The 25588-nt window shown below is 53.7% G+C and overlaps 3 protein-coding genes across 5 annotated transcripts; 1 reads left to right on the top strand and 2 right to left on the bottom strand.

Moving 5' to 3' along the window:
• Nucleotides 1-787: 787 nt before the first annotated feature.
• NRGN (neurogranin) lies at nt 788-8095 on the top strand. Of its 2 annotated transcripts, none has more exons than XM_009187566.2 (4): nt 788-975; nt 6384-6610; nt 6853-6870; nt 7280-8095. In XM_009187566.2, the coding sequence occupies exons 1-2, from the start codon at nt 961-963 to the stop codon at nt 6603-6605; spliced, it is 237 nt and encodes a 78-aa protein (XP_009185830.1). In that variant the 5' UTR covers nt 788-960; the 3' UTR covers nt 6606-6610; nt 6853-6870; nt 7280-8095. The 2 variants fall into 2 exon arrangements, with proteins under 2 accessions (XP_009185830.1, XP_003910940.1); XM_003910891.2 differs by having other exon boundaries at nt 792-975; nt 6850-6870.
• Nucleotides 8096-8342: 247 nt separating this feature from the next.
• On the bottom strand, nt 8343-13842 carry VSIG2 (V-set and immunoglobulin domain containing 2). The gene is made up of 7 exons (XM_003910890.5): nt 12888-13842; nt 12233-12390; nt 11473-11680; nt 10484-10642; nt 9492-9611; nt 9242-9386; nt 8343-8540 (listed from the first exon to the last, which is right to left on the bottom strand). Exons 1-7 carry the CDS (start codon nt 12958-12960, stop codon nt 8408-8410), a joined length of 996 nt encoding a protein of 331 aa, XP_003910939.1. The 5' UTR covers nt 12961-13842; the 3' UTR covers nt 8343-8407.
• A 108-nt stretch (nt 13843-13950) lies between these two features.
• ESAM (endothelial cell adhesion molecule) lies at nt 13951-22950 on the bottom strand. Of its 2 annotated transcripts, none has more exons than XM_003910889.3 (7): nt 22713-22950; nt 18972-19150; nt 17178-17379; nt 16842-16997; nt 15463-15585; nt 15036-15162; nt 13951-14783 (listed from the first exon to the last, which is right to left on the bottom strand). In XM_003910889.3, the coding sequence occupies exons 1-7, from the start codon at nt 22780-22782 to the stop codon at nt 14468-14470; spliced, it is 1173 nt and encodes a 390-aa protein (XP_003910938.1). In that variant the 5' UTR covers nt 22783-22950; the 3' UTR covers nt 13951-14467. The 2 variants fall into 2 exon arrangements, with proteins under 2 accessions (XP_003910938.1, XP_009185828.1); XM_009187564.4 differs by lacking the exon at nt 22713-22950 and adding an exon at nt 20335-20903.
• Nucleotides 22951-25588: the final 2638 nt, after the last annotated feature.

Raw genomic sequence — 25588 nt, 5'->3', positions numbered from 1 at the left:
AGTCGGTGCCCATATATAAATGCATCAAAAATAGATGTTGTGCATATATGATTTTGTTTGTTTGCTGCAGCTCATATAGACAGATCAATAATAGATATGTCGTGCTGACAGCTTGAGTTGGGTGACCGTGTGCGTGCGTGAGCGCGCGGGCGCCCACAACAGGGTGTTCACATTTACCTGAAACTGAAGGGCTGCGTAGTTATTTTTGCAGGTTGTGTCTGCAGTGTCTGTATGTTGGAAGGCGGCCTGGGAAAATCATATGTGGACATGTGGGGCTTGTGAGCTTTTGCGTGGACGCATGCCCATGGCCAGGTTGTACCAACAGGTTTCTCCGTCTGTAGCAGGAGTGATGATGAGACCTTTTTACCGCACGTCTTAGGGAGCCTTTCTTTGCGGACTGAGGGGGAGTGAAGTTAGAGGGAGCCATATTTGGGACTCCTGCTAGGTTGTGGAAGTGTGGAGGGGTGGGTGAGGGGTGCGTGGTTTTCTATAAGCGGGAGGGGGTGCTGTGCCCAGATGTGGGTGTTTGTGCTCGGGGTGTCGGGGTCCTCCTTCTGCCTACTCCGGCGTACATCTGCCTGGCAGTCTGCCGCCTAGCAAGCCAGGGGATTGCGCCCGGGAGGATGGAGTGTGTAGGAGGCTTGGATACAAGCGTGTAGGCGGAGGGGCTGGGGCAGGAGCGGGAGCGCGGCGGAGACAGCCGCGAGAGGGCGTGGTCCTCCCTCCACTTCTCCCCGCCCACCCTGCCGGAGGCTGCTCCTGATTGGCTTCCCGGCCGCGGGGCTCAGGTTACATTCGCGAGCGGAGCCGAGCGCGGGAGACCGGACCCGAGAGCTGAGCTGCAGGTTCGGCGCCGGTCGGCTGCCTGCCGACTGCCCCAGAGCCCCCACCCGGCACCACACAGACCCCACCCCCGCCCTGCGCCAGCCTTGGTCCCCGCCGAGGACCCCCGACACCAGCATGGACTGCTGCACCGTAAGTTAGAGGGCCCGGGGGAGGGGCACTTGGCGGGGTCTGCTGCGAGAGACGCCTGAGAAAGCCCTGAAGGGCGAGTGAGGAATGGAAGTGGATGCAGAAGACCTAGGAGCAAAAAGAAAAGGGGTCCTTGCCGAGACGTGGGTGGTGGATGGTGGAAGGCGCCCGCCCGACTTGGAAGCCGTAGGAAAAATGCTCCTCAACTCGCGGGGGCGTCTGAGCGCCCATCCGCCAGGCAGCCTGGGCTGGACTGGGAGCTCGGCAGGGCTCTGCAACAGGGGAACTGCAGGTTAGGTGACAGGAGGAACTTCCTCCCCAGTGGGACGCTGGAAACCATCGCCTGGAGACACTGCGGCGACTCCTTTCTCCTGTCATTTGGCCCCCAATCCGTTCCCCATCCCCTGCCGCCGCCGTCGGTGGGCGGACAGGCTGATTCTCATGACCCTCCAACGATCGCCTAAGCTCCCTGTGCAGCGCGGGCTGGTCCATATTGGTTAGCTCGGTAGTGATGCTGGCTGCAAAGAGCCTAGTCAGGGTGGTTCTAGGGAGGGGTTGTCCCGGCCCCCAAGGCCTTCTCGCTCGGAAGGGGCTGGGTGAAGTGACCGCGAGAGAGCCCTGCTGGCGAGGGAAGGAAGTGTCTGCAATTTGTCAGCGCCCACGCGGAAACCGGGGTACTGCGAGTGCCCAGCGCCCGAGAGGGCTGCTGTTAAGGTGACTAGGTATGAAAGCGCCTGGCACAGGCCCTGGCTCCTGCCTCACTGGAAGAGTACAGTGGTCATACATACGTATATGAAATGTATTTGTTTGCGTATTTGTTTTTTGCCTCTGCACTCGGAGAAAGATTATTCCAAAGCCCTTGTATTTTCAGTCATTCAGTCAACCAGCTAATGATACACGAGGTTACTGACTTTGCCACCTTATGGCACAGTAAAGGAAAAAAAGTGAGCTTTGGAAGGAAAGGATAGCCCAGTACTATAATAGGTGAGACTTTCCCATGTCTGGGTACAAAGAGGCAGAGAAAACTTAGGGGCAAGTGGTGGTTGCTGCGATTTTAACTCCTATTAGTTTCAATAATAGTTGCCAGTTTCTGAATGCCTGCCCTGTAGTCAGCACTTTATATTTAATCATCGCAACAACCCTGTGAGGTAGGTATTATTTCACAGATATGCCAACTGAGGTTTAGAAAGTTAGATTTTTCCAAGGAAGCATGACTCCTAAGTGTGGAGGCAGGATTCAAACATAGCCCTGTCTTCTTCGAAGAGCTGTGCTTTAACCTCGCCTCTAAATATTTACTGATTATAAAAGTAATCTGCTCATAATAGAAAATGTAAAAACTAGAGAAAAGTATGAAAAAGAAATATGTCAGTCACTTACAGTCCCACCCCCTGAAGAACACCCCGATAACATATCTCCTTCCAGCCTTTTCCCTCTGCTTGTTATTCTACAGGAAGCAGTTTTTTGGTTGTGAAGGGAGAAATGGGCTCCTCATGGAGGTTCCTGGGCTCCACTGAGGAAGAGCCCCTCCTCCCAGCAGTGTTGTATAAAGTAGAGAAGATAAATGGATGGTGGGTTCTGGGAAATGAGCTGGGGGGAGGGGAGAGGTGAGGATGAGAGGGGAGTGTTGCTGGGAAAGGGGAAGTGGGAGACATGGTCATTGGAAAGAGGTGAGTAAACAAAGAATCCAGGAGGCCAGGGAAGGAATGGAATTGGTCTCCTCTGTGTCTGCAGTAGTAATTAGAGTAGGATGTGGGGGTCCCTTCCTGGAACTATTGCTCTTGAGTGCCCAGGGAACCATACTGAAGGATTAGTAGACATGGTTCGAGTCAGTGTCCCTTAAACAAGGAAAGGCTACCCACCCAAAAGGTAAAGAAGAAGCAGATACACAATTATCTCCATGGCCCAGGGCCTGGGGCACCTCCTCCAGTGCACCCTGTACAAAGGAGCCTTCCCAAGTCATGCCCTGTCCTAGAGATCTGCAGGTCTTAGGGCTGAGCAAGAGAGAGCACCAATATCAGACTGTGCAGGAGGACAGGAAGAAGAAGAAAGGGTGATGGATGGAGGGTTGGGGAAGGGCAGGGCTGGGGGTGGGCATTTTCTTCCCCTTTCTGTGGAGGGCGGGACTCAGTGCTGGGAGGGAGCTGCGATGTGTAGGAAGAACAGCATACCTCTTGGGGGCTAGAGGCAGGTCCCTCTTCCTCTTGGATTCTGGAGCTCTCCTCACTGACCGCATCACCTGGTGTTTGGGAAGAATCTAGTCCTGTCTTCTCATTTCTCCTTGGTACAGAGGCTCAAATAGAAATGAGGAAGAAGAAAACAGATCTGCCTATTTTTTTTTAAGAGACAGAGGAATGGCTTTTTATTCCTGTTGATTCAAATATTGCAGTTGCTGATTTACATAGCCATATATATATGACTTTCCCTGCATTCACTGCGCATGAAAAAACACATGAAAGAAACATTTTTTTTTTTTTTTGATCCTACTCATTTCTTTTGCTTAGTCTAGTTGGCTTGGCCCTGCTGAATTCATAGAAATAATTACCTGCCCTGAGGCAATGGCTAACAGCAGAGGCTACTGAATCCATCCCTTCACTATTTGTCAACTGAGTGACCTTAGGTAAGTTACAAAATGTCTCAGAGGCTGTTTCCTGACTTCTCAAAATGGGGATTAAATGAGGTAATATGTGCAAAGCACTTAGTACAGGGCCTGACATATAACAAGCAGCAAGCAGGGGAAATCCTTAAAGCTATTTGGATTTGGGAGCTGAAGGAGACTTTATTCATTAGTTGTGGCTGAAGAAAATGAGACTCTCAGAAATGAAGCGATGTGCCCAGTTGGGACTAGAAGCCTTGGCTCCTGCTTTGCTGACCAGGGCCCCTTCCACCTCCTCCTCCCTCCCAGAAGTCCCTAGTTTCTATGGAACTCTCAGGCACACACCAACAACCGTAGCTTCGGAAGGCACTAGCCAGACACCATGACCAATGAACCTCTTCCCAGGTCCTTTTAATCCCCTTCCACTTCCACCTGTGGACTGGCAACCTGGCAGCTGTGTCCTAACAATTCAGCTGAAGGAGAGGGAGCTGGTTCTGGGGAGGAACATGGCGTGTCGGGGGTGGCTTTGCCTGCTATTCCAGGTTTCCATTCTGGATCCAGCTGGGGCGGGTGGTGACAGCAGGTCGGGTCTAGCGTGGTTGGAGGCAGATATCCCTTCCTCCACTCAACCTTCCCACTCCTCCACAGCTGCGAGGCCAAGGAGGAGAGGTAGGTCAGGAATTCTTTTTTATGGTTGTCACCCTCTTTTGAGAAGAAGCCTTACTGTTCCCTGAGGATATCCCAAGAAAGACTTGAGCTCTAAGAAGAAAACATTCCAAAGGAGTCTTTTCTGAGCACTCTAGACCTGTGTTGGGCCCCTCCACAACCATACCTGCCTTTTTGTAACTTTTGTTTTCTTTGGCTCTTCTACCAAAATGTAACTCCTTTTACCTGTGTTTAAATCGACTGTGGGCATCTTGAGCACAAATGGAAGAATGTGAAGCCCAGGAAATGAGGCTAACCTTGGGAAACATGGTGAGGGGAGCCATTTTTAAGCCGGGGCTTGGGCATCTGGAGTTTAAGGCTTGTGCCCCTGGGGCAGAATCTGGCTAGGACAGTGATCACTGAAGCCTTGCTCATATCCTGTCCACTTCTATGAACTGGATGGATGATGGCAGGGAGAGCGAATGTGCAGAACTGAATTACATTATGTGAAACCTTGGTCATCTCGTGTCCTAGAAGAAAAAGATAGTCAAAGCAGTGGAAGACTTCATGAAAAAAAAAAAAAAAAAAAAAGAAGGAGGCAAATTCCTAGAAGCCAGAGAGCCAGATCAAAGGAGAAATGTCCTTCTAACTTCATAGTAACCATCCCCATCCTGACCCACGCTAATACTGCAAGTAATGTTAAGCAACAAAGGGGCTCAGAGGCTGAATTCCTCTCCATTCCATAGCCTTTTTTCTGCAATCTATACCATCAATCCCCCAACCCCTTCTACTTTCAACCAGGGCAGGCTATCAGAGAAACAGAAACCTAGTTTGAAGCATAGAGGTGGGCCTAATTATTAGTAGGTTGAACCATATGAAATTCTTATTATATGACCACTTTTGGCCTGCAAAAACAACTATTTCACATTAACTTAATGTTATTTTTAAGACAATCATAAGAGCTACCATTTATTGAGCAGCTAGGTTGTGCAAGAGACTTTATGCATATCATGCTGTTTATTCTTCCCCACAACCCATAGAGGTAGATAATATTATCCTGATATTTTAGAGGAAGGTGCTGAGATAGGAAAAGATGAGATAACTTGCCGAAGGCCACACACCTATAGCAAATGGTAGACCTTGGTTGGTTGACTGGGCTGCATTTGCTTGTCCTGAAAAGTAGGGGTAAAAATATATTCTGGACTCTGAAATATAAAGGTTTGAATCTTGGGTCCACTGGTAACTGTCTGTATGACCCAGGTAGGTTTTTAAACAGTCTAATCATTAGTTTTATTAGGGGTAATCATAAAAGGGTACGTAATAGCTTTATTTTGAGGGACTAAATAAAATAATGCCTGTAAAACACTGTTATTGCACCTGGAACAAGATAAGTGCTTAAATGGTAGTTATCACCATAATTCCTTTCTTCATCATAAGCACACCCTGGGGAGGGCTTCCTGCTCCTGCTGGTCTTTTCCTTTCCCTTCCTTTCCTTTTTTTTTTTTCCTTGGAGTTAAGACTTTTCTCTATCACTTCATCCAAATCATCGCCTATCTCCTGTGTCTGAGTTCATCCTTGGGCAGTGGAAAATGAAGAGTCAATGGGAAAACAATCTCTGGGCCTCTAGTCTTAGGTCGGGGGAGGCTGACTCACTGACTAGTATCCCCAACTTCTCCCCAATTCCAGCTGTGAGATTCCTGCATTTCTACTGGGGAGAGGGCTGGCGGACTGAGGCTTCTCCACCCTCTCCATGGAAAACCCTGGACTCAGACTGGGTCCTTCTGAGCTGGAGTTACCCTCTGAGAGCAGGGGGACAGGCGGCCACTCCAGGAGTGCCTGCCGCTGTTTTCCTTGCTGCTCCAAACCAGCCTCCAATCAGCTCTGCACACCCCTAACTCGGTGCTGGTGATGGGCCTGGCTCTTCCACACCCAGTCCTGCCTGCACTTCTCTTTCCTGAATTGAGACATGACTGTCCACCTGGCCCTGAACCTTCTTCGCCTGTCGCTGCCCATGCCCCAGTGCGTGTCCCTGCCATAGCCCTGCTCCAGGCTCGACACCCCGCACCTCCCACCCCCGTATCGCTATAGTCCCAGTCCCTCAGGGCTCTTCCTACCCCACTCCCGCGGATCAAGACACAGTGACCCCACAAGAACCCTCCTGCTCCGCCCCCAGGAGAACGCCTGCTCCAAGCCGGACGACGACATTCTAGACATCCCGCTGGACGACCCCGGCGCCAACGCGGCCGCTGCCAAAATCCAGGCGAGTTTTCGGGGCCACATGGCTCGGAAGAAGATAAAGAGCGGAGAGCGCGGCCGGAAGGGCCCGGGCCCTGGGGGGCCTGGAGGAGCTGGGGTGGCCCGGGGAGGCGCGGGCGGCGGCCCCAGCGGAGACTAGGCCAGGTGAGGCGGGCGGCGCGCCGGCAGGCTGACAGCTGCCCTTCCCAGCCCTCCCCAGAAGGAGCAGGGGGAGAATAAGGGCGGGCTGGGGGTGCAGGGGGCGTGGAGGGAGCCAAGGGTTGGGGGATAGAAATCTGAGATGGGAGGTGGGTGGGTGGTTAGAGGCTGAGGGTTGGGCGGATTCCAGGAGCTCACCTGTTTCTCCCTCTGTATCCTCCTTTCTGCCCCGCCCTGGACCGAAGAAGAACTGAGCATCTTCAAAGGTAATGAACGGCCCCTAGGCGGCGAGGTGGGACGCCTGAGTAGGAGAAAAGGATGGAATCCCTAGCCCTTTCCTCTGCCCGTCCTCACCCCTCCCAGCCGGGGAAAATGCACCCTGCCCCTGCAGGTTTTCTGATACATCCAGACCCCCGAGGCTGCGACGGGGACATACATATGCAAAGCCACCCCATTTGGCTGCACAAGCCCGGCCGAGGGGCAGAAATACATCGCGGCTCGCACACGTACCTGCCGCGGGGCGCATTTCAGCGCTTTGACTCGGGGTGAGGGGTTCTGGGTGACTGAGGCCCCCTGGCACTCCCCGCCCAAAGAATCCTGGTACTGAAAGGGGGAAAGGAGGGGGAAGAGGAAGTGGCGGGAGAGGGCAGGTTCTCAGACCTTTTCTGTCCTCAGTTCCCGAGGAGAGATGGATGCCGCGTTCCCTTCGCAGCGACGAGACTTCCCTGCCGTGTTTGTGACCCCCTCCTGCCCAGCAACCTGCCAGCTACGGGAGCCCCCTGCGTCCCAGAGACTCCCTCACCCAGGCAGGCTCCGTCGCGGAGTCGCTGAGTCCGTGCCCTTTTAGTTAGTTCTGCAGTCTAGTATGGTCCCCATTTGCCCTTCCACTCCACCCCACCCTAAACCATGCGTTCCCAAATCTTCCTTCTTTTGCTTCTCGCCCACCTCTCCCCGCACCCAGCATGCAGCTCTGCCTCCGCAGCCTCAGTGCGCTTTCCTGCGCGCACTGCGGAGGGCGCCCTAAGCGTCACCCAAGTACACTCACTTAAAGAAAAAACAAGTTCTTTCGTTCTGTGCGCAGCTAAAAGGGGCGCCCTACATCTCCGTGCCACTCCCGCCCCAGCCTAGCCTCAGGACTTTGGATCTGGGGTGAGATGAAGGGAAAGTGTTTTTATGGTTTCGGACGCCCCTTGCTCTGACCGGAAGAGAATTCCCTGTCCCACACCTGCCTGTCACGTTCCCTCCCCTTTCCCCAGCGCACTGTTGAGGGCAGCCTCTCCAGCTCTCATGTTTATGCAAACGCCGAGCGCCTGGGAGGCTCGGTAGGAGGAGTCTTCCACGGCCCCGCCCCGCCCCCGTTGGCCCCGCCCTTCCCCCCCCCCTCCCCGCCGGGCTCCTGGGGCTGTGGCCGAAAGGTTTTTAATCTCCGTGTGTGCATGTGACTGTGCTGGGCTGGAATGTGAACAATAAAGAGGAATGTCCAAGTGTTCAGAGGGTGCCGGGGGAGGGAGTTTGGGTGCACAAGGCCTCCGCTTGGAACTTGAACAAGTCTCCTTGGGCCAAACCAAAAATCGGGAGCTGGTGGATTGAAGTGGAGAGGCACCTAGGTTGAAACCTACCCCTTTGACCCAACCAAACTTCCTACCTACCTTTTCTCGGACTTCAAGCCCATTCCTTCTCTTACTGTTAATACTCTTGCCGCCTGGAGGAATTCGCCATACCAGCAGAAAGGAGACAGTATGGTACCCATAGACTTTAATTATTGATATTCCCCCTCACCGCCCTCCCAGGGATTGGGAGAAGTCACACAATCATAGGGAGCTTGGACTTGGTGGTTGTCACGGTGCTGGCAGACGAGGGTCTTTCCAGGAACCCCTTGCTAGAATCAGCCCTCATAGAAGTGTGCTCAGAGATCCCAGGAGCCATGGCATCCTCCCTGATGGGTATAGGCAAGTTCTTAGTGAACAGTAGAAGCCTCCTGCAGAGGAGGGCCATCCTCTAACCTGGGGACTTTTAAATTTCACTGTGCTTGAGAATAATCTGTGGAACTTTGGTCAAAATGAAGTTTCTGGGCCTCATCACTCCCTAACACACAACTCTAGGAAGGCTAGGAGTGGCCTGAATCTGAATGTATAACTAGTTCCCGGTGACTTCTGTCCAGGTAATCTGAGGACTCCACCTGGAGAAATATTGCTCTGATCTCTATCCTAGACCCTGACTGGCAACTAAAGTGGATGACAGAGGCAGCTTCTCCTCCCCTTTCCTGATTTCCTCCACGGAAGAACTGAACTCAGCTGACTGCTCAGGACAAATCCAGCTCCCGGCATCTACAAGCCACTACTACTCCCAGGTGGTTCAGAACAGAAAAGTAAACTTTGTTAAATATGAGGAAGGGCAGGGCAGTCCTGCAACTGAGCTTCCCTGCCACAGCTTTTACCAGCCACTCCACCCTGTACTGCTTGCCTGCACCCTCAAATACACAGGTTATACTGCTGCCACCAGCAAATCCCAGGGCTGAACAATACCTCCTACCCCTAAACACACTGAATGATGTTGGAGTTTGAGAACTGCAGGCACCTGCTTTTAACCCAAGCCCCTTCCTCCCTCCTTGCACCATCCCCCAGCCCTCCTGCTCACCGAAGGTCACTACCCCCATATGTCTCCTTGGGCTTCTTCCCCCTCTCTTTGTGGAACCTGATCAGACAGAACGCAGCAACTGACAGCAACAGCACGACCAGGAGCACCCCAATCAGAGCTCCGGCCACTCGGCCTTCGGAGGGTTCTAAGGAGATACAGGACCTTCAGAGTTGCAGGCTTTCCTTGGCCCACCAGCCGACAGCTTCCCCAACACAAGGCTGCTGGCCTGGCCTCCACCCAGCATCCCTACCGGTCACAGAGAGGGTCAGCTCACAGGATGCACTGCCCATCTGGTTGGTGGCCACACAGCGGTAGGTGCCCGAGGAGGTCAGGGAGAGGTTGGTGAGAATGAGCTGGCCAGACACCTCATCTAGAGGATGAAGAGGAAGTGTTCTGCGGCCCATTCAACTCAGTGAGCACCTCTATGAGGACAGCACATTTCATGTCATCCTTACAACAATCCTGTCAGGGAGGAACTAATTTTTTTTTTATTGGTGGGGAAACCAGTTCAGAAAAAGGAAGTAGTGTATCTGAGGAGACCCAGAGAGGAATTCCAAAGCTGCTACAACTTACCTGTTCTTTCCACCCTACATAGCTGCCTTTTTGGGAGGAGGAGGACTGTACACTCATGAAGGATTCAGAAACTGGCCATGGAGTCAGGGTGGGGTGCTTCCTAGCTGATGTCAGGTTCCTGGTTTGGGGTAAAAGGCTTGATTGCTAGAAACTGCATCCTGTAGGGTGGCTCTAAGTGGACACAAATGCTTTTCTAAACTGTTTACCTTTGCCTGAGAAGGCAAAGCACATACCAGGAGGTGATCTGGGGGTGGCTCATTCATTTCTGGATTGATAAAGGAGTTTGCTGGGGCTGGAGAGAACAACTGAATCCAGGAAGAGGAAGCTGAGAAACTAAGGCTCCTCCAAAGATACTGGTTAAAAGATTCAAGACAGTCCGTGCTACTCTGCCTCAGTTTCCTCTCTAGGAAGTTTGGAAGTGATCCACGACCCTTAGGAAACCTGAAAGAAATCTCCCCAAGGCAGATGGGTGGGCATCAAGAGAATGCTCCCTGCCCTCTACTTTCTTCCAGGATATCAGTAACATATTCAGCTTGAGAAATACTCCCAGGATCACCCAGCCACACACTGTGCAGGAAGACAGGCAGGAGGGAATAATACAGGAAGCCAAGGAAGAGGCAGATTTGCCCAGGTCTCCAGTCCCCTCTTCCTGATGCCCTGGGCCCTTACCTTGAACCATGCTGCCAGGAGAAGGTGTAGGAAAAGATCCAAGACGCACCCAGTTGTACACTGGCTTAGGAGCCCCCTCGGAAGAGCTGCATCTCAGTGCAGTAGAGCCTCCCACAGAGGTTTGTCCACTCTGACTGCATAAGGGATTACTGGGGGGAACTGCAAAAAACAGAAAGTTCCTCAGCAATCTTCCAACCCCACTCCCAACTTCATTAGGTGCTACATTCTCTACTTCAATACCCCTATCAAACAGTGGTCCTCTTGTGTCCACACACCACTGCATCCCCAGGAACTGAGAGATTTCCACTATTGGAAATTCTGATTGTTAGAGAAAACTCTTCCTCATGGTGAGCCAAAATGTGTGTTAACATAATATCCACCCATTGGTTTCAGTCCCTGCCCTTTGGGCCCACAAAGAGAAATTAAAATCTCTCCTCCACATGACAGCCCTTCAGATAGTTGAATCCAGCAGTCATACACCCATCCTAGGCCTTCTCTTTTCCATCTAAACACTGCCAGCCTCTTTGATAGTTTTTGTGGTTGCTCATCTCTGAACAGGCTCTAGTTTGGGTTGAGACAGAAGCTCTGAGCACAAAGTTGCTGCTCAGTAATATCGGCCCTTGTTCCTTTGATGGCCACTCCCCTTCTCTGCCACTGACCTTGGGAGGGACAGAATCCAACTCCCAATGAGAGGCTCCCCCATGATGGAGCTTCTGGGAGCAGACTCAGATCCCCACGTATGGGAAGGGCTTTCTCTCCCACCCTCTGTTATTAGGCTCTGATGGAGGAGATGCTCTCAGTGGAGGGTGGAGTTGGAGTATGACCATCTGGATTAGAAGACTTGAAGAGAGAGTATTTTTGCTTGGGGCCCCCAGTGCAGTTGTGTGCTGGGGTCAAAAGTCAGAAACTGGAGATTTAGCAGGACCAGTGCAAACCCCCCCCAAGTATGTGAAAGAGTATGTGGCTCATGGATCCCCAGCCTGCCTTACCCAGCACAGTAAGGTTGATTAGCCCCAACCCATTGGTGTAGAAATCTGGTGGGTTGTTGACTTGGCAGAGGTAGGTTCCTGTATCTGATGGGTGGACGTCAGTCAGTTTCAGTGTGGCCACCCCCACTGTGGGGGGGTTCTGAAGCAGGCTGACCCGCTTTGACTTAGAACCAGTTGGATATAGTTGGCCATTGGTGAAGTACAGGATCTGGGGAGAGGCAGAAGACACACATATGTGCCTTTTTCTGCCTAGCATCAACTCTACAGTCCTTCCTCATCAAAGTGGGTATAGGAGGCCCCTGACTTACATCAGCCAGGGAGCTGACACCCTGTAGCTGGAACCTCAAAGTTCTCTCTGTTCCCAAACACCACCCCCTTTTAGGTGCTAAATGAACCTGATCCATTGGTCTCTCTCTTTCTCTCTCTCTCTCTCTCTCTCTCCCCCCCCCCCCCCCCCCCCCCCCCCCCCCATCTCTCTAAGAGAGAGACAGAAGAGGCAGCATATTATCTTGGTATCAGTCACAACACCTTAGTGTCAATGGATACACTAAGGCAGGGGAGTTGGAAAAAGGATCTATGGGAGAGGAAAGGAAGATATAGGGTCAGGCAGACTGCAGCTCTGAAAAGATCTTGGGAGAGCCCACTTACCTTTTCATCGAAGCATACTGATCCCCAAACGCCCCCTCCCTACCCCATGCCCTCTTCCTGGGCTCCTGTCCCTCCAGGCCAACCCAGCTTCATGCAGTTGCTCATAGCTCACTGGATGGGACTCAGAGATGGGCTTCCCAGGCTGCACAAAGCTCCACTCCAGGGCGAAGCTGTCTCCCACCGACGTGCTGTAGGTGCAGGTCAGCTCGGCTGTCTTCCCCAGGGGCGTGCTCAGCGGCTCCGTTGGTACCTTCACCTCCACGGCCAGCCCTGGGGCTGGGGACCAGAGGGAGGTAGGAACCCAAATTCCAGTGATCTGGAGGGTCGGGCCCACCCCCGGGCATCTACATTGGAAGCTGGGGGCTCCCTCCCCAGAGCACAACGCTCTTCCCTCAATCCAACCCCTCCCTTCCCAAAACCTGAGGTTTCCGGGAGGGGCCGGGTCTTTGTGGGTAAAAGAGCCGGAACCGGGCCCGGTAAGACGGTGTGTGTGTTTAGCAGAGAAAGGAAAACACTAACCCTGCGGTGGGGTGGTTCAGGCCTGTGCGGTGGAGAGGCCGAACTCGCCCGCCGGCCTGGGGGCCTCTCTCCTCCACACTCCGGGCCTTCGACACCCCCTCCCCGGCCTCACCCCAGGCGCCTTAGGGCCCCTGGGGCCCACGGCAGCCTCATCTGGCCTGGCGGGGACAGAGTGGGTCCCAAGGAGCCCGGGAAGCCAGGCCTATGCCCCCCAGTTCTCTCCGTGGTCCTGCCTGGCGCCTCCTCACCACTCAGGCACAGCAAGCCTAGCAGGGCCCCGCAGAGAAAGGGCCCCGGGAGCTCGGCCATGGCCGCGTCCATCCGTCCTGTCCTGCTCCTGCCAGGTGGGCGATCAAGGTCGGTCTCGGTGTCAGGGAGTGAAGGGAACACCCAAGGGTAGCCGCCCGGGCTGGGCAGGAGCGAGACTGGTATCTCAGAGCAAACAGGGGAGAGGCCGGCACCGCAGGTTAAAAAAAAAAAAAAAAAAAGTGGGCCTCCCTCCTCTCCTCCAGCCCCAATTCTCCAATCTCTCTATTCCTGCTCCCTCCTTCCTTCCTCTTCTCCCCAAAGTCTGAAGCTATCAGGCCTTGGGAAAAGGGCTGGGCTTGGTGTGGGCCTTCTGCAGAGAGGGGCTCAGCGCTGGAGCTCCGGGAGGAAAGCTGACTTTGGAAGGTGTCCTGCTACCCCAGAGCTGGCAAGTGGGGTCCCCACCTCGGAGCCTCACTATCAGTGTGAGCCCCAGGCCGCAGACCCTTTCTGTCCACGCCGCTTTTCATTTCACCACTTGCTGAGGTAGGAGTCTCGGTGGAAATGAGCACCTCTCCATTTCCACAGCCACTGTGGGCATGAAACTGAGATCTAAAAGAGACCCCACCCTTGGTAGGAAAAAACATGGCATAATTTGGACACAGACCTGCACCCCATACTATGCCCAGCGCTCCCTCAGTAACAACAGAGATCTCTTCCAGATGGACAAGAAGTGTTTTTGTTCAGAATTCCGTGGTGTGGGAGAGGAGCCCTCCTGAGCTTCCTCTCCCCTGTCCCTGAAGAGGATGCAGATGAGGTACACGAACCCCGTAGCTGGGAGCACTCAAGCTCCAGCAGAAAGCTACCAGCTTCATCCCTCTGCTGTTCAGAGTAGCTCAGAGTCTCCTCTTCTCCAGGTGACAAACAAGGACCCTTCTAAACACTAGAAGAGCTGCTCTGAGCCTGTGGGGAGAAGCCCTACTGGGTACACAGCTTGGGAAGGGGTCCACTTTGCGTGCTCCTGAAGCTTAATTTCTAGAATTCTTAGTTTGAAAAGGCAACTTGTTTCTTATCCCATACATACATTATGCGTCTTTATTGAAATTTGCAAATGAAAACAACACATATTTCATGTTAGTTTTAAAAATACATTCCCTATCCTCTGCCCCAGTAAAACCTAACCAAGCCAGCCTGACAGGTTATATCAATACAGGGAGCTGGAGTGGGAGCAAAGGGTGGTGTTAGATAGGGGTGGGGTACAGATCAAGGGGCCTGGGAGACTCAGTAACTGGAAGTCTCTGCCACTCACTCTTGGTGAGTAGTTAATTTCAGCAGCTGGCTTCACAGGGAGGAGTCAGGGGTGGGTGGAGGCTCCTCCCAATTCCAGATCCACTTCCTTTTCTTCTATCTCCTGGACACTTAGGTCTTACTGAGACAGTTTTCCCACAGTAAAGAGAGGTGGGGGCAGAGTACTAAGGGTCTGGAGTGTGATTACTCTCCCATGACTCAGGCCTCTGTGCTAGAGGTGACCCCTATAGGAAAGAGAGACCCCAAATCCTTTAGCCAATGAGTGGCGGGGTCATCACACCAGAGAGCCAGCTTGACTCTGGGCAGGCACCATCACAGGCACAGCACCCATGCGGCTCAAGCCAGAGGAAGAAACTCCACCAGGGATTGGAGATATTGGTTGAGGGTTGGCCCCGTCTGTCGTGGGCAGTCTTGGTGAGGGCAGGGCCTGGCTGGAGAGACTGGGCGTGGGGGTCAATGCACCAGGCCTGGGAGGGCCGTGGGGTGGCCGGAGGGCTCGTGCGGAGGTGACAGAGGAAAGGGTCCCATTCTTGGAGATTGTGTCTGAGCTCTTGGGCCAGGGCAGGGTCCGGGGAGCAATGGCATCCTCCCTAGTCATCAAAGAAATAACAAGAGGTCAGAAGTGGGAGGGGGAAGGAGGAGAGCGTTTCTACATGCTTGGTCTTATATGCCACCTCTCCCTGCACACTTCAATACTCCTTTCCCTCTCCCTTAAAATCTGCCCATAGGAATGATGTTTCCGCCACTGACCCCATTCCAATAGATGAGAGGGGCCTGAATTCCCAGACTCTGTGAGGAGAGCAGGGAGAGCCCCCACTGCAGCAGAGACCAGGGACACTTACTTGATATCATTGGCTGGCTCTTCCAGGGCCTTGCCCCGGCGGTGGTACAAAAGGACCAGCCCAGCCAGCAACCCCAGTCCAACCAGGGTACCCACAACAGCTCCAGCAACGACCGCAGCTCCAGGCCCTGGAAAAGGCATCGTGTTAGAGGGGGACACCCAGCTGAGGGGTTCCCACCCCTCTCCAATCCCACTCCCTCTACCCCTTCTGCCACCATACACATTCCCTCTTTTTCCCTGTCAAGGAGAGGGGTGGCTGTTGAGCAGGAAATGACTGGTCACTGACCAACCATTTGTACAAACATTTGATCAGGGCAAGCTCCATGCCCTGTTACAATGAGAGGCCTCAGCAGACAGGCCTCCTCCCCACTTGCAACCCCTCCCCCACCATTGACCACTCTTCTTAACCACACTTACCCCTCACTGACCTGTGCTCACTTCCAGGGTCACATTACACTGGGCAGTGCCCACCTCATTGTGGGCCTTGCAGACATAGACTCCAGCCATGGAAGAGGAAAGGTTCGTGAGACTTAAAGACCCACGGATGACATCTGTGGACACAATTTAGCCATCAGTCCAGGGACCCTCTTTCCCATTAAAAAATACATATATATATATATTTTTTCCCTCCTCTGGAATGTCCCCTTTGACCCTCTGGGAGTCATGGCTTGTCTATACCCTGACTGGGGGAGAGGTGTGACAGCTGGGCTCGGCTCCTAGCTGCAGACTGGCTAGCGCAATAACCTCCATTCCCACTCCTCAGTCAGAGCCTCCAGTGGATATCCGACAGGAGGCCGCAGAGAAAGTGATGCAAAGAGCAACCAAAACACCATTTTACTTTTATTTCGGCAAGACAGCGTGATGAGAGAGAAAGAACACTGGGGTAGGAACTGGTAAACATGGGTTCCAGGACAGGCCGTGTGACTGACTTTAAGCAAGGTAGTTGATATCTGAGGGTCTCCATCTCTTCATCTGTAAAATGGGGACAATATGACCTACCTAATGGTGTTGAAAGGACAATATGAACTAATCATTATAACAGTGAATGTTTATTGGCTGCTTACCCTGTGCCAAAGACTACTCTAGATTCTTTATGTGTATGCACTTACCACAATTTCCCAACAAACTTGTGAGGTAATAAAGATTATTTTTAAAAAAGAAAAAGCTACTGTTATAAAAATGGTCATGTGAAAAGTAGAAACAGAGGCAAAATGAAAATCCGTATTTCCACAACCTAGATCCAACAGTTGCTAACTTTTTGCCATATTTATTTGATTTCTTTCTTAGACATTTTAAAGTAAACACTTCAGCATAAATCTCCAAAAAAGAAGTACGCTGTCCCATATAGCCACAATAGCATTGCCATGCCTAGGAAATTAATAAAATAACTATCTAAAATCATTGAATACTTCATATTAAAAATCTTTCAGTTATCCCTAAAATACTTTTTTATAACTGGTGTGTTCAAGTCACACTAATGAGTTCAAGCTGATGCGTGTAAAATCCGCATTTTACAAATTTGAGAATGAAGGCACTGAGTCACACTGCTAGTCACTAGAAGAGCTGGAATTTGAACACAGAGACTCCAGCTATAGAGCCCCTTTCTTGACAGTATACACAGTGAACGCACCTAACACAATACCTGCCCTGGCAGGGCATCTTTCTCTGCCCCCATCCTCCCCACACCCTCCTCCTCCTCCCCCGTGCTTGTCAGCATTGGTTCCCCTTTTCACCCCTGTCCCTGTGGTACCTCCCATCTTTCCCCTTCCCCAGCCACAGTCTCAGCTGTTTCCAGAAGTGTCCTCACCTAACACTGGTGCAAAGAAAGTCTGGAAGGATGGGAGCTGCCGATCCCACTGGTATTGGACAGCGGGCTTACTCCTTGGAGACTGGCAACTCAGGGTCACGTTGGCCCCCACACGGGGCACACCCTGGAGACGGCAGGATGGAGGAGCTGGAGGGACTGGGCAGGGGGAGACAGATTAAAACCACAACCAGGAGACCCACAGATCCTCTCCCTCTGCCCTGCACCCTTCTGTCACTTCATTTGTTCCTCCTCCAACTCTCGCCCTTTAGGAGAGAGACTCACCAGACCTCCCAGTGTGGGTGGGGAGGGATCCGGAAGTCTGTGCTTCTCACTCACCCAGCACATTGAGTTCTAAGGTTTTGATGCTATGGCCGCTAGCTTGGCCGTTTTTGTCTTGCACATTCACGGAACAGCTGTAGGGGCCAGAGTCTTTCTCCTGGAGACCCTCCAGTCGCAGGGACAGGTTCCGGGAGGGCATGGAGTAGACCAAGGATACTCCAGGTTTGCTTGTTGTGACCCCATTGATGTAGGACAACACCTGGTGTGGGGCATAATACATCCTTACCATTACTACATGTGTATACTGTGCCTACAGGCTCAGCCAATCTCCCTCCCCCAACTGGCATTCTCCACATGCCCCTCACATGCACCCATTCTTCTAACCTGAACCAGCTCCCCATTCACCTTTTGTCCCTAGCCCCTCTCACTGCCCCGGGTCCTCTTCACCAGAACAGTTGTTGGTTCCCGTACATTGTCTCATCTCCCAATTGCGGTGTTTAGAAAGGTGACATAATAGTGGGAGGAGGGACAATGTAAATAGGAGGTATGTATGCATGCAACTCAGACTGCTGGGGTGGATCCAGGTTTGTAAGACCTGAAACTTACACAATGGGGGGAGATATCTTCGAGAAAAAAAATATGAAAAATATATTTTAAAAGTATCAAATGAGGCTGGGCACATTGGCTCATGCCTGTGAGCACTTTGGGAGGCCGAGGCAGGTGGATTGCTTGAGTCCAAGAGTTCAAGACCAACCTGGGCAATATGGTGAAACAGTCTCTATAAAAAATACAAAAATTAGCCTAGCATGGTGCAAAAATTAGCCTAGCATGTGCTTGTAGTCCCAGTCACTCAGGGGGCTGAGGTGGAAGGATTACTTGAGCAGGAGCGGTAGAGGCTGTAGTGAGCCAAGACTGCACCATTGCACTCCAACCTGGGCAACAGAATGAGACCCCTGTCTCAAAAAAAATCCAAATGACTTCCTTGAACACAGTTTTCAGGGGTTCTGAACATTGTTTCGTTCTCTTCTGGGTAAACCTGTATTTGGATGTAAACCTGGTGTCAAGACAGATGGGCGGGAGACTGTGAGAGGAGATGGTCTCTTGGTTCTTGAGGTGGTATAAAGGGGGGCAAGGTGACAGATGAGAATCATTTGGAAAGAGAAGTGGCCTGTGACTCGACAGTATTCAAAGCAGAGAATGTGAAAGCAGAAATATGCTCTTTTTTTTTTTTTCAGACAGAATCTCACTCTGTCGCCCAGGCAGTGGCTGGATTTTGGTTCACTGCAACCTCTGCCTGTGGATTCAAGTGATTCTCCTGCCTCAGCCTCCCAAGTAGCTGGGATTACAGGCAGGTGCCACCATGTCCGACAAATTTTTGTATTTTTAGCAGAGACGGGGGTTTCACCATGTTGGCCAGGCTGCTCTGGAACTCTTGGCCTCAAGTGATGTGCCCACCTCAGCCTCCCAAAGTGCTGGGATTACAGGTGTGAGCCACCGCGCCAGGCCAGAAATATGCTTTTACAAGTCGTGTGTGTTACCTCCCCTAAGCGTTTCCCAGTCCTCCACTTCCATTTTTTCCCTCCTCCTCTCCTCCCCCATAACCAAGTAAAATGCCTCTCCACTTTTACAGTATTTTGTGTGCTGGATTTTTAGGGAAAGTCGGCAAAAGATAATTGTTTGGGAAGTCTCCCATATCAGAACAAAAACTGAACCGGTGAAGACTTCTGCTTTTCCCTGAAACTCCTTCCCCGGCCCCCATTCCCTCTCTACCCCTCCCACCCCTACCAGCTCTTTGCTTACAACCCCCGCTGGGCGCAACTTGCCGCTGGCTGAGAGGCGTTCCTCCCTCACCTGATCCTCCTTTTCTTTATCTTTGAAGAACCACATCACAAAGGGCACCTCCCCTGGCTGGGCTGAAGACACCTCCGCGTGCAAGGTGTACCACGCTGGAAGCACCACTTCCCCTCCCTCCACCGCCTGCAACTGGTTGGCGGGCAAGTGCAGCTGCAGCTCGGCCCGCGAGGGGGGCGCTGGAGACAAGAGCGAGGCGTGAGTGCCCGGGACCCGCTCCCAGCCCCGCACGAGGACCCTGCCCGACGCGGCTCCACGAGAGAGTGAGGAAAGTCGCTCTAACAGGAAAGAGGAACCTTGCGGGGTCCGGCCCCTGGAGGCCTCAAGGGGTGCCCAGGGACCACTGGTTCAGTGTCCTGCTTCCCATTTCATCACGACTTCACCGCCAGCCTCTGCGTTTGTAGCGGGGATGGGGACACATTTCTATGCATTTATTCGTATACAGAGGCGTAGATTTCTGAGCATCAAAGAAAGGGGGCAGATTTCCAGCGAGGAGGGGAAGATATCAGGAGAAAGGGCAGATCGACTGTTTCTGTTGTACCTTCCACGTAGCCCACTTGCTTCCCTAGTTTTCCTGAGCGAGAGCCAAGGGAGAGTAGCGATGCTGCTCAGGGCCGCCAGGGTCCCTCACTCCTGAGTTCCCGACGGGCGGAGGGGTTTGGGAGGCCGCCTGGTTACCTGTTAACCCTGCGGCTCCTTCTGAACTTGCCAGGAGCGGGAGAGAGCAGAGCGGCCCAGCGCCCAAGCCTGACCCGGTGAATGCGATGCTCCTCGCCCTCCCGCGCAATCCCAGAGGCGGGCTTCCTTTGGAAAACGGAGAGTTGAAACCCAGAAATCTCCTCGGAGCCCTTCTGGGGTCGGGCGATCTGGGCAGAGAACTCTCGGGTGGCAAGGAATTAAGGGCAGGGCGAACGACGGTCTCCGGACAAGTATAAAGCCTCCGCTGAGTGTGTCCGGCACTCGGGGTGGGCCGGGGTGTTGGTCTCGAGGAGGAGGCTATTGTTTGCACCACGGCGTCCTGAAATACTCATCCTTTGCCCTTTGGGGAGGCAACAGAGCAGTCAACTGGTAAGCCCTTTGGGGAATAACCTTGGGCTTGCACACGGCCAGGCCTGAGGATGCTGGCTGCTCTAGTCCCGGGCCCTACTCCCTCCAGGCCTCGGCCCTCTGCCTCGGAGCAGAAGACGCCACCTCTGCGTGGCGAGCAGGCGGCCAAGGCCGCGGGAAGAGGCCGCAGCCAGGCCCCGCTCTCCACCCTCACCCTCGGAGAGCCAGGCTGAAGGCCTCTAAGGCCTGGGAGCCGATCCGGCCAGGATGCAAGCCACCCCCACCGCTTCCCGGCTGCGCCGTACAGAACCCCCACCTCTGTTACTTGGCCTTCGCAGCATCCCCCTTCTCATTTCCTGGAGGATCTCTGTGGTCTGGGCAGGAAATTTGTACCCAGTGATAAGGCAGAAGACAATGAAGGGGGGGCCATTAGACCGGAGGCTCTACGGGAGGAAACAGTCCCCGCCTCAAGGAGCTGGACGCCCCCTGGGGACCCAGCCCGCTGCCATTCCGCCGAGGCCGGGCACGCCTGGAGCCTGCAGGTGCCGCCGGCTCTTCCCCAGCCTTCCTACCACGCGCACCGAGCGGCCAGAAGCGGTTTCCGCCAGGGAACTGCCTGAGGCCCAAAAGGGGCGCGCGCTTCCTTCACCTTGTGGACCACCAGCGACCTCCCCAGGTCCCACATTTATAATTCCACTTTCCAGAAGGTAGAGGAGAGTGAAGAGAGATAGTAACGGACACACTGGGGTCTGGGCACGTGCTTCTTGCCCTTCGCCCTGTCAGAAACTAGGAACAGAAGAGGGCCTGAGGCTTTTCTGCTCTCTGTCCTGGGTGTCTGCTGGCTCGGAAGTCACCCAGCTGGTCCCTTTTCTTCGGTCCCAGGGTCCACGGAGCCACTGGGAGAGAAAAGGAGGCTGGTTGGGTCTGAGAGGACACTGGGACAGCCCAAGAAGGGGACCCTTTCGGCCCACAGCCCTCTCCGAGGCCAGCGTGAGGGAGCCGGCAGGGGCCTAAGGAGAGCGAAATGGGCCCGCTCCCCAGGGCAACTATTTTTAGTCTCCGTCTTTCTCTGAGAAACTCCCCCCGCGGGCTTCTCACGCCCCAGGGGCAGCGCGCTGAGCCGCGGAGGAGCGTGCTGAGGCGGAGAGCCTCCTCGGGAGCCCAGAAGAGCGGAGCCGGGCGCCTGCCCGTTGCCCCGCGGTCACCAGTGCCATTTAACCCTCGAGGGGCTGGCGGGGACTGGGCAACCCCCAGGGGAGCCGATAGGAACTTTTGAGTCCAGGTCTTCAGTATGACGAACGGAGGCCCAAAGCTGGGGTAGGACAGAGGGTTGCAGATGAGCAGCAGGTGAAGCCTGGGACACTCAGGCAGCCAACTTGAACTGTCCTTCCTCGCTTCAGAGATTCCTCCAGCCCCCACCCCCCACAAGGAAGGGGGATAGAGTTGGGGTGGAATGCAGAAGGAACAGAGCTGAAGTTGAAGTTGGGAAGGCCGGGATGAGATGTTTGAGGGATCCTGGAGCAGGCCCACCACGCCCGGAGGGACAGAAGACTACTGCGGGCTTTGGTGTGGCCTGGGGGGCTGTACTTGAGACCCACTTTATCCAAGGACTGTACTATTGCATGCCCCAACAACTGCGGAGCACAGAACAGGCTAAAGGGGACACTGGTGATCCTCATCTCAGTCCTCATCATTGTGGCTGAATTTCACTCTACAGCTTTCCAGGCCTTACTTGTCCTGACATCCTGAAACCTGAGAAATGAGTTAAAGTCAATATAGCTAAACCTACCCTTCACTCCCATTCGAGATCCTTGAAGGGGGATGGCAAGAAAGCTGAGGGATAGCAAGTGAAACAGCTTCAAAGGGCCTAGTCCCGCCGGGTCCTTCTCTCCCAGGTGGAGTTCTGAGCCACCCCAGCTTCAGCTGAAGCCAGCGCCCCTGGAGGCCTCCAACGCTTCCCAAACCCTTGCTCCAAGGAGGTTCCCTTCCTGACCTTTGGCCACCCTCCTCTCAATTTCCCCTCATCCCTTTGGCTCTGGGAACCAACAGGGGTGGTGGGCCTGGAGGAGGAGGGGGGGGGTCACAATTCTGTTTCTCTGTGCGTTTGAACCCCTCCCCCATTTCCTGTGTCCCAAATGACCTCACGGTCGTCCTTTTGGGGCACCTCCCTTGATTCCCAGGGCAGGAAGCAGGAGGGACCAAGAGAGAGGATCTGCGCTGGGGAATTGACACAAAGTGCGTGTGTCAAGCCTGGGGACCAGAGGTATTTCCCCGGGGGATCTTCCTCATCAGCTTGTATGTGGGGTCGGGGATGAGAGGGGGCTAGAGTTAAGTCCTTAAGCTCTTTAGCCAGTGTCTCATCTAGCGGCTCAGCTCATCCGGCTCTGCTGGGTGGGGGGTGGGGAGTGGACAGGGTGAGCAACGGTTCCGATAATTCACCCCAGAGGTATCCAGGTCTTGCGAGAGATGCCGTTACCTCCCCCAGCCATCCGCCCCCACACCCAAACTGGGAGCTGTCCCCGCCAAAGCGAGAAGTCAGCGCCAGCCAGCGATGCCCTGGAGTGGGATTAGGAGGTCAGGGGAGGAGGGCGAGTCGTGGGACCCAGTTCCGCAGCAGTGGCCAAAGTTCTCCCTCAGGGTCGAACTCACCCCATCCCGCATCCCAAGTCCCCTCCAGGTCCGAGTTTCACTCACCGAGGGCACTCAGCCCCAGGAACAGAAACCGCAGCAAGTTGGTCACCAGGGGCCCCGGGAGGGAAATCATGGTCCTCCCTGGCCCGGACCGAGTCAGAGGCGCCAGCTGCGGGACGCACGGACCCGCAGGTGCCGAGGCTGCGCAGCGGCCGGAGCGTGCTCGGGAACCGGGTCGCCGACACCCAGGGCGGCTCCAGCCCAAGTCTGCGCGCCTGTGTGCCGGTGGCGGGGTGGGGACCGACGGCGACAGCGGGGCGGGGCATTCGAGGGGGCGGAGAGGTCGCTGTCCTCCCGGGCGGGGCGCGCGGGGTCCGCCGCCCGGGGGCGCTCCCAGCGCGCGGACGGCCGCATCCTGCAGCCTCTTCCAGGTCTGAACGCAGGGAGGGGTGAGGTAAGCTGTGATGCCTCACGAGCCAGCCAGGGAGTGGAGGGGGAAGAGGAGGCTCCAGAACTATCCTGAGCCATAAACTCCCCTTCCGCCGGGGTGGGATAGGAAGGGTGACCAGGAAGGGTGGGAAATTTGGGGACTATCCGAAGTCGGAACCACCCGTAACCCCTGACATGTAAACGCTCCTGGGCTCTGGCTCCAGCAATCCGCTCCAAGCTTGGGGGTGCCGCATCCCCGGCCCAATCAGGGCGGCCTTCCTGAAGGAGGAAGAGGGGAGCAGCATTTTCCAGCTGCAGGCAGAGGCAGGAGCGCCGGCCGCGCGGGCTCCTTTGTACCGCGGGAATCTGTGGCTTTCCTGGAGGCGGGGGCTGAGCGGTCACCGGAGCGCTGCAGCGAGGGCGACGGCGGAGGCCGCGCGGGAGCCCAGGGCGCGCGGGGAATCTTCACCTGCGGGCAGGAAAAAGCGCTCCGCGAGTTCCGCAGACCCCAACCCAGGCTGGAGGATTACCCCGGCCTGTGCCTCATATTCCGAGCAGGGAAGGTTGGCACAAAGTAGTCTCAGGAGCTGAGCGGGAAACTGAGGCAATGTGCATGCTGCTCCCAGCTTGGCCCCTGAAATGAGCGGCGTACAGGCCTGATGTTGACTGGGGAGGAGGGGCGGCTGCGAGAAGGAAGACAGGACAGTCCCTCCGTTTCTTCTTTATACCCCGAATCTTCAGTGCCTCCCATTCCCGCAGTGAAAGGCTCAGGCGCGCGCTGATCCTTTAATTCCCGAGACTAGATCTTGTTCGTTGTGAATTGAATTTAACGCCCCCCTCCCCGCGCCATTCAGTCAAAAGGCACCTCTGCGCCCTCTGGCGGCCGCCGCTCCCTTACAGAAAGGCACGCACCTGTTCTTGCTTTTCTGTCCAACAGCCCCCCCCCCCCCCAAAAAAAAAAAAAGAAAAGGAAAAAGAAAAAGATGCTTCAAACATCCCAGCACAGCTCAACCACCCAGCAAAGGTCAGTGAGGGCAGAAAGCATAACAACGATTTCCTGGCGCTGCCTGCGGCTGTCTGGGAAGAAAAGCAGCCAGGCCTGCGGGATTCCATTTACTGTACATAGTTCTGCTGTTTTAACAGAGTGTAGTCCCTGGGCCCACACCTCACACAAGGTCTTTTTCTATACAGTGCCCCATACGCCCTCTCAGCTGCTTCTTCCTAGTGTAATCTGCCTGGCTCCTCTTCAAATACCTGCCATGCAGTGACTTTGAGAAATGCCTATGCAAACACAAAATTGCTCATGCAAACCCTGGAATCTAGTACTTGGCAGCTCAGTGGAGGCAAAGACAACAGGAAGAGATACCTGCCAGTCTCACACTCTTGTGTAGGGAGCTACAAACTTGGACTTGGCCAAGCAGATTGTGTGGTGGGGTTGGGGGCTGTTGTTTGGTTTTCCTATTCCATCACACTCAAATTTTTCTTGGCTTTAGTCTGCATTGCAAACCATCTCTTGTAAACACCTCTCCTTTGTTTCCAGACAAGTCACCCCAAATAAGTAACTCCTTCCAAGAGAGGAAGTACAAAGTCTTTTGGTTCTAACCTAGAAACACCAAGTATCTAATCACACAGGCTGTGCTTATCCTGATCAAGTGCTACATAAGGTGTAGCCTCAACATTCATTCCCTGTAGCTAGCGTTTCCTTCAGAATCCAGATCCCAAATTACTTCTGACATGGGAAGTAAAGCTGCAACCAATGATGTGTAGTCAGTGAATGTCTCCATGCGACACAGGGGCAGTCTTTTCAAGATTCTTTGACCCTAGAGAATTGTCCTCACTATCTCCTGTCTCCTATTTCAGCAATTTCTTTCCTCTGACCCTGACGCAGTCAAGTAGTAGAAGTTAGCAGAGTAGCTCCATTACTTTGTGAAAGTTTTGGCCAAGATTCATTTTAGGGTGGACTGCTCTCCACCCTGGTGTAAATGACACAGGTGATCTATGTGTGACCTGGGAACTGCTTACATAAACATGTGTGCAAGAGCTAAGTTCACAGTTTCATCTGTTAGAGACTTGCAGGTCATTAGTGTTTCTTCCAATCACATCTCATCTTAGATTTCAAAAGTAATTCCTAATATTTACCTTTACATTTGAATATACTTTCTCTGTCCCCCTTGAATCAGTTATAAAGCTTCATTAAGGTCTAAATAGTACATTTTTTATTTTTGGCAATGCTCATAGTTATCTGACATCCTGCTATCTTCTTTTCTAGACTGTTCTGGCCAAAGAGACTGGAGATCCAGTATCAGCAAGGTACTTTCTTGGTAAACCTCCATTTCCCAATGCTTATCTTTGTCCTCTACCCCCCACCCATCCCAAGGCAAATGGTGAAAACATCTATTGGATCCAGCCTTTGCTATCTTCTCCATGCCGCTGGTAGTGGGTCTAGCAATGTTCCATTCTCGGTAATGTTCAGTAGGTCTAAAACATCCTTGCGAAATGTTCCCCAAGTG

Source organism: Papio anubis, chromosome 12, assembly GCF_008728515.1.
Source record: "Papio anubis isolate 15944 chromosome 12, Panubis1.0, whole genome shotgun sequence".
Classification (NCBI taxonomy): Eukaryota; Metazoa; Chordata; class Mammalia; order Primates; family Cercopithecidae; genus Papio; species Papio anubis.
Note: the sequence above shows the minus strand (reverse complement) of the source record. Positions and strands in the feature narration are given on the sequence as shown.